The following is a 7,702-nucleotide window of genomic DNA, read 5'->3' on the forward strand; positions in this document are numbered from 1 at the left end:
AAAGTCAAAAGAATATAAAACTACATGCTGTTTCATGGATAACTTATTTAGCAATTGAATTCATGTGTATGTTCTGTGGTATACATGTCATACACTCAAAGATGCTGATTGGTCCCCTCCTCCTTTGAGTTAGGTATGTGTCTTTAATTGTTAGCGATTCTTGCAGCAGGCAAATGCCTCATTTTTCCAGCTAGATCCATCTTTGGGCAGGTCTCAGCAAACTGTCAGACCAGGGACCCTGGTGCTGCGGGCATGCTGAGCGACTGGAAGAACCAAGTTTTGGGTCTTCCCTGGAAGCAAGATTCTTGCTCCTGGAAGCAGGTAGAGGCCGGCCTGTTCCCGCTCAGACTCAAAGGGCCCTGGGCTCAGGACCAACAGCTGGACAAAGTTTGAGCCAGCCAGCCCCAGGTGCACGCACTCTGCAGGCCTGTGTCGGAGCCACGTGGGTGCGGGGAGGGGGACAGGACGGCTGCCAAGTGGGTAACACACTCGACACTTGGTTTCTGGGTGCCACTTTTCTACTTAAGAAAAAAGGAAACACTTTTGAAAATGACAGTCCTCCATTAGCTGTTATAAAATGTTTTCATCAAAGTAGAGAAGCGGCTTGCAGATGGAATAATAGAACATATAATAGGCCTCTTAAATGCTGTAGGTTTGATTGCAACCTCGTGTACACCCAGGATCCTTCAGCCCTGAGGAGGGAGTGGTGGTCTCTGGATCAGAGAAACAAACGCCGAGGTGAGCGCTGACCCACCTCCAGGTGTGTCAGCATGAATGAGACTGATTTCTTCTATTTCAGCTCGTGTTCCTGGAATTCTTTGAGGCTCTCTTGAGCTTCGCATCCATCTCTGTTACTGACCAAATGACCAAATCCCATGTCAGTGTCCTATGCGATGACTTCACTGGAAACAGAGCTGGGATCTCGTATCTGCCAACAGATAAGGTAGAATTTGGAGCAAGGGGTGGTTTCATTCTGGAATGGGTCACCACCCTCAAAACTATCCTGGGCTTTTGTAACCCTTCTGGAAATGACTGAAGACTTCTTTTCACATGTTGTCTTTCTTTTTTAAGTTAGAGAAATGGGTTCCTGGTCGCACCCCAGGAAGCCGTCTCCTAGCCCCCAATAGGCGCTACCGTAACGAAGGTCAGAGTGCCCGCAAACACACTTGGCGGCCACAAGTCTTAGAACCCCTGAGATGCTTGTTAAGTCGCCTAGTGTTGGCGGGGTGAGGGTGGGGGGGGATCTGTCCCAGAGCCCAGGCGCTCAGGGACAGCTCCTGAGTGTGCTCGAAGTGCTGGATGGGGCCCTGAGGATGGGGCCTGCTCACCGGGTTGGACCCAGGCAGGCCTCCCTGCCAGGCCTCAGTGGAGCAGGGCCGTGGCAGTAATTCGCTGAAGGACCCAGTGCTGAGGCAAATTGAGACAAACCAGTTGTGGATGGGCGTTTCGGGTTAGTGGGCTTGAAGGATTTCTAAGCCATTTATTTGGAGCCACAAGGGAGAGTTTTGGGGGCCAGGGGAGCCCCACAGCTGCAAAACCCTTCAGAGCCGGTCATCGAGGAGCCTTCTCCCGTTGTTGAAGGGCTGTGCCTTGGGCTCCTCGTGTGCAAGCAGTTTAACTTCAGCACTTCACAGTTCACCCCTGTGGCCAGGCTTGCTTCTTCCAGGTTGAAGGGGTGACTGACGGCTTCTCCAAGTCACCTGGGAGTCTGGTCACTGGCTACAATCTGGGTCTGGGGCTCTGCTTTGGGGAAATGAATGTCTACCTTACATTCATCTATGCTTGCCTGGCCGGCGTGGCTCTGTGGTTGAGTGTTGACCTATGAACCAGGAGAATCATGGTTCGATTCCTGGGCAGGGTACATGCCCGGGTTGTGGGCTTGATCCCCAGTGTCGGGTATGTAGTAGGCAGCCGATCAATGATTCTCTCTCATCATGGATGTTTCTCTCCCTCTCCCTTCCTCTCTCTGAAATCAATAAGAATATATTTTTAAAAATTCATCCGTGCTGGTATGGATGGCATCGTTGTGGATGCCAGGAACTGAGTCTGAACATTCTGGTCTAGGGATCATCCTCAGACACCATCCGATCAGCTTCACTCTGGCTGTCAGTGTGGCATTTCCATTGCCCATCAAGATAAACAAATCATACTACATTCATACCATGGAGTGCATGAGCCAGCAATGAAATCACACGATACATGCAACGTGCATGAATCAAAATAAGTATGCTGGGTGGAAGAAGCCAGACAAAAATGCTGGATAGATACTATTGTGTAGAAAATTCTAGAAAGTGTAAAGTAATCTGTAGTGACAGAAAGCATATCAGTGTTTGCTGAGGATGGGGAAAGAGGGGTCCCCAAGGGGCATAGGAAACTTTTGGGGGTGATGGATATGTTCACTGTTCTGACTGAGGTGGTTTCACACGTGTAGACATGTTGACATTCATCAACTAGTGCCCTTTACGTGTATGTGTGTGTATGTCCGTCTCCATGGAAGCCAGAAGTTCTCATGGTTGTCCTTACTCTGACCATCAGAACAGGAGCCCGAGCGCAGCACCGATCCAGGAGTCTGATGTGCACTTGGTCAACACCATGTTGTCTTCAACCAAGTTAGCGCTCTTGCTCGATTTCAGCAAAATCCAGATAACAGAGGTTTGTGTTTACAACCCAACCCGTAAAACCCGTGATGAGGTGCAGCTTCAAGCACTGTTGCGTACCTAGTGTGCTGAGTGCTCGTCCGCACTGGGATCTGGCAGTGAACTCGAGGCCCGTCCTCCCAGGGACCATACCTTCTAGTGAGGGGTGGGGGGGATGATGCCAGGTGAACACAGGAGCAGCTGACACCCACAGGTGCTTACCAGGTGCCATGTGCTTCCCGGGCACTAGCTCGCGCAGCACCCCAAGCAACCGTTAGGTGCTATTGCTATCTCTAGGCAGGAGCTGAGGCCCAGGAAGGGTGCGTAGCGGGCCGTCTCGGATCTAGTCAGTCGTGGAGCTGGGGTTGTATGCCGGCAGTCTGGCTCCAAATTTGCCCCTGTAACCATAGCGCTGTGTTTACACTCACTGACCAGAAGCGAGAGCCAGGCAGGCTGCAGATTGGAGTGATGCGGGGCAGGTAGGAAGGCCTTCAGATGAAGTAACAGCTGAGCATACCTGAAGGCAGTGAAGTACAACCGTGTGATCCCCTGGGGGAAGACTGTTCTGTGCAGATGCCTGAGGTGGGAGCACGCCCGGGTTGTGGGCGGAACAGCTACAGGGAGTGGAGAGCAGAGGGGTCGGCAGGCTCACTATGGCTTCGTTGACAAACCAGTCAGGAAGCTTCTGGAATGATCGGAAGGGGCTTGGAAGGCTGTGGCCTGTGAGAGGGAGAGAGAAGGCAAAGGTGATCCCAAGATTTGGGGCCCGAACGACTGGAAGAATAGTTACCATTGACCACGAAGGTGGAGGAGACAGGGCTGGGGGATGAGATCGGGGCGAAATTAAGGGGCTGGATTTGGACATATTAGGACACATGCCATCCAAGTGGTGAGCAAGTAGCACGGCTGGATATACAAGTGTGGAGTTCGAGGGCGAGATCTAGCTCGAGACAGAAATGTGGGTGTGAATAGCACATGTGTGGGAATTAAAGCCATTAACATATGAATGTAAGTAGTATTAACTGTGCATAATATTTCCTCAACTCCTTGGTTTCTTGGCGGGGAGCCTTGCAGTAGATACAATAACTGCTACTTAGCTTAAAGAGAATGCCTCATTAACAATTTCTAATTATTTGTAATGTAGAAAATTAGTTTTAGTACATGATGATGCAGAAATAATATTCTTTATAATTTTTTTTTTTTTTTTTTTACATAAAAGCCCAAGTTCAGGAAGTCACTAAGTGATGACAGAATTTCCAAAATGACTATTAAATCTCCAGGAAAAGGGCTAACCTTTTCATTACCTCCTTGTGGTGAGTATCTTAATTATATATCTTTAATTTTGGCAAACTGTTGCTTTTACATGATTTTTAAAATTTATGAAAAAATGTACAACCACCTTAAAACATTTTTTTAATTAAAAAATTATGTATATAATTAGGCTGGTACTGCTGCTTCCAATTCTGTCTCCAGCTTCACAGAGTACCTTGCTGGGCATGATCATATGAGTTTTGGGTTTGTTTTTGGTATATTTTTTCAGCTTCATGGAGACATAATTGACCTGTAGTACTGTATAAGTTTAAGGTATACAACATAATGATTTGACTTACATATATCATGAAATGGTTGCCTCAATACATTTAATTAATATCTATCTCATAGATATCAAACCATTTTTCTTATGATGAGAACCACTGGGACTTACACTCTTAACTTTCATATACAACAAACAGCGCCGAACTAGCGCCGTCATGTTGTACGTTACATCCCTGCTGCTTATTTATCTTATCAGTAAGTGGAAGTTTGTGCTTCTTAAGGACCTTCTGCCAGTTCTCCCACCCCCTCCGGTAACCGCAAATCTGCTTGTTCCTGAGTTTTTATGTTGTGACGGTCCTACATGTAACTGAGATCCTACAGTGTTTTTGTCTGACTGACTTCACTTAGCATAAGCCCTGGAGGTCCATCCATGTTGCTGCAAATGGCACGATTTCCTCCTTGTGTTTGGCTGAATAGAATTATGCTGTATGTTCCACAACTTCTTACCCAGTCATCTGACCATGAACACGTGGGCTGTTTCCATGACAATAATGGGAAGCAGCTATCTATTCGACATTGTTTCTATTTTCTTTGGATATCTTCCCAGAAGTGAAATTGCTGGGTCATAAGGTAGTCGTTCTATTTTTGACATTTTAAGGAATTACCATACTGTTTTCCACACACCAGCCAGGAAGCTCCTGGAATGATCGGAAGGGACTTTGCTCCCACTACTGACACGTTTCCCAGCATGCTCTCCCTGGTCTTTGTGATGGTGGCCATTCGAACAGGTGCGAGTCTGTTGGGCATTTCCCCGGTGATCAGTGACGTGGAGCAGCTTTTCACGTTGGCCATCAATATGTCCTCTTAGGAGCAATGTCTACTTGGATCCTCAGTTACATTGTGTTTTTTTGTGGTTATTGGTTTTTATGAGTTTATATATTTTGGATATTAACCCTCCTCAGATATGATTGGCAAATGTTTCCTCCCATTCTGTGGACTGCCTGTCCATTTTATATGCTTTCCTTTGTTGTGCAGCTTTTTAGTCTTCTGGAAGCTTCTCTATGACTAGGTACAGGAACACCTGAATGCCAGGCGGCTGCCAGGATTGCAGCCCATAGGAGACTTAACCAACAATAATACTGAGGCTGTCTCCTTCGCTTTGGTTTTGAAAGATGCTCAAGTTGAAAACAACAACTAAACCCTTATTCAATCCCTCACATTCCTCTTAATATCCTCCCGTCTAGTAACATCTAGCTGCTGAGTCCACTTCCTCCCCTCCCCGTTGCTTCCTCAGCCTGTCCGCTCGGGCTTCCAGCTGCATCCCTCCCCTTCCACTGGGGGCACCCAATGCCTCCAGGTCCTCTTTCCAAAGAGCCAGGTATGCTGATCTGAAAAGTCAGCATCATCCAAGCACTTGGAAATTAAATGCAGAGCAAACAACAAGCAGCTTAAGTCCTCTATTCTGCTAAAGAATTCTTTGAGAATACAGTGGGGCCTTGACTTACGAGTGTCCCGACTAACGAGTTTTTTGAGATACCAGCTGTCTCTCCGCCGATTTTTTGCATTGAGTTGATAGAGTAATTTGAGTTAACGAGTTCCTTAACGAGCTCCTTAATGAGCTCGGTCTCGGAACGAATTAAACTGGTAAGTCAAGGCCCACTGTACTTAGAAAATTGAAATAACTTAAACATTACATACAAGACATGGTCAAAACTATAAAATAAATTTATAGTATTAAGGGTCTTCATTGTTAAATAAGAAACTCTGATAACTAAACATTCATCCCAGAAGATAAAGGGAGGAATTTCCAAGTGCAAGGAGAGCAGGAGGAGCATGGCGACAAAAGACACTCACAAATGAGGCATAGGAGAACGAAAAATATTAAAACTGACCATTCTAAAAGCTGGTTCTTTAACTAAAAAGAAAATAGACATCTTCAACTTAGTACAGTCAGAATAAAAGTGGTAAATGCACACATCCTAACTAGGAAGAGAAAATTAATAACAAAAGTCAACTTAAGAAAATATAGGAAACCTGAATAATCATGGCCGAAAAACTGTGAATAAGTCAGACAGATAAAGACAATTGCACCTGGCCAGTGTGGCTCAGTGGTTGAGCATCAACCTATGAACCAGGAGGCCATGGTTCAATTCCCAGTCAGGGCACATGCCAGGGTTGTGGGCTTGATCCCCAGTGTGGGGCATTGCAGCAGCAGCTGATCAATGATTCTCTCTCATCATTGATATTTCCTTTTTATTGGTGGTTTTCTTTTCTTATCATCATTGATAATTCTATCTCTCCCACTTCCTTCTTCTCTGAAATCAATAAAAGTATATTTTATAAAAAAAAGAATATTATGCCCTAACCAGTTTGGCTCAGTGGCTAGAGCATCAGCCTACGGACTGAAGGGTCCCAGGTTCGATTCCGTTCAAGGGCATGTACCTTGGTTGCAGGCACATCCCCAGTAGGGAGTGTGCAGGAGGCAACTGATCGATGTTTCTAATTCTCTATCCCTCTCCCTTCCTCTCTGTAAAAAATCAATAAAATATATATTAAAAATAAAAGAATATTACTTATGCCCAGTCAGTGTTGCTCAGTGGTTAAGCATTGACCCCATGAACCAAGAAGTCACCAGTTCATTCCCAATCAGGGCACATGCCAGGTTGTGGGCTCCATCCCCAGTAGGGGGCGTGCAGGAGGCAGCTGGTCAATGATGTTTTTCTCTCATCGGTATTTCTACCTCTCTGTCCTTCTCCCTTCCTCTCTCTAAAAAAGAATATTACTTCTTATCCAATTCAGAGTTTAAAATCCTTTTATTTTCTTATTGAAAACTGTCTTTAAGACAATGTACACAAATGCCAAGCAGATTTCCTTTTCCTGAAACATGGACAATGTTAATACATTTTCTAAAATTTTAATTTAAAAAAACCAACAAAAAACACTTAAGCTATTTAGAAAAACAGTACAGGTGCCAGGAGACTGGAATAAATCCTGATGGTCACAGCTGTGGCCCAGTGGCACCTGCCTCGCCCCCCGGGTGGTCCGTGCAGCGTCCTGCAGCTCCTTTCACCCCCCGAGGCCGGAGGAGCACCGCACCCCCTTCTAGAGGGGCAGAATATGGACACGGGCTCCAAGGTCGCTGCACCACTGGGTGGATGCTCACTGAAGTGAAACTTTCTTCCAGAGAGAAAAAAAGGCAAGGACGAACAATGCGAAAGCATCAACAGGTGGATCAACTGTATGTGTACCTTTTTTGTGAACACGTTCTTCCAAGCATACAGACATGAAGAAACTCTCAAGGAGAAAATAGAGGAAAATAAGTTACATTACACAGCCATGGCCAAGCGGAGGAAGACAGAAAACGACGAGCTGGAAGCAAGGTAACTAGAACCCTCTTGGCCCCTTCCTGGAGCTGCCGGGAGCGGGGACCAGTGCTTTTGCTGAAAGCACACGACTTCCTGGGGAGGGAGGGGGCGGGGGGGCGAGAGGGAAGGGGGCAGGGTGGTGGCGCCTGTCCTCATGGGGCTCCC

The 7,702-nt window shown here is 46.4% G+C and overlaps 1 protein-coding gene across 1 annotated transcript in view; it reads left to right on the forward strand.

Annotated features, from left to right (window-relative positions):
- RSPH10B (radial spoke head 10 homolog B) overlaps positions 1-7,702 on the forward strand; it is a 35,996-nt gene that overhangs the window by 23,234 nt on the left and 5,060 nt on the right. The window contains exons 16-19 of the mRNA XM_070414343.1: positions 800-943; positions 2,536-2,652; positions 3,856-3,949; positions 7,357-7,552. Of these exons, the coding sequence (XP_070270444.1) occupies positions 800-943; positions 2,536-2,652; positions 3,856-3,949; positions 7,357-7,552 (551 nt within the window). The remainder of the gene's footprint in view (positions 1-799; positions 944-2,535; positions 2,653-3,855; positions 3,950-7,356; positions 7,553-7,702) is intronic.

The sequence above is a fragment of the Myotis yumanensis genome, unplaced genomic scaffold, assembly GCF_028538775.1.
Source record: "Myotis yumanensis isolate MYYU_CA2020_CCGP unplaced genomic scaffold, mMyoYum1.0.hap1 SCAF_5, whole genome shotgun sequence".
NCBI lineage: Eukaryota > Metazoa > Chordata > Mammalia > Chiroptera > Vespertilionidae > Myotis > Myotis yumanensis.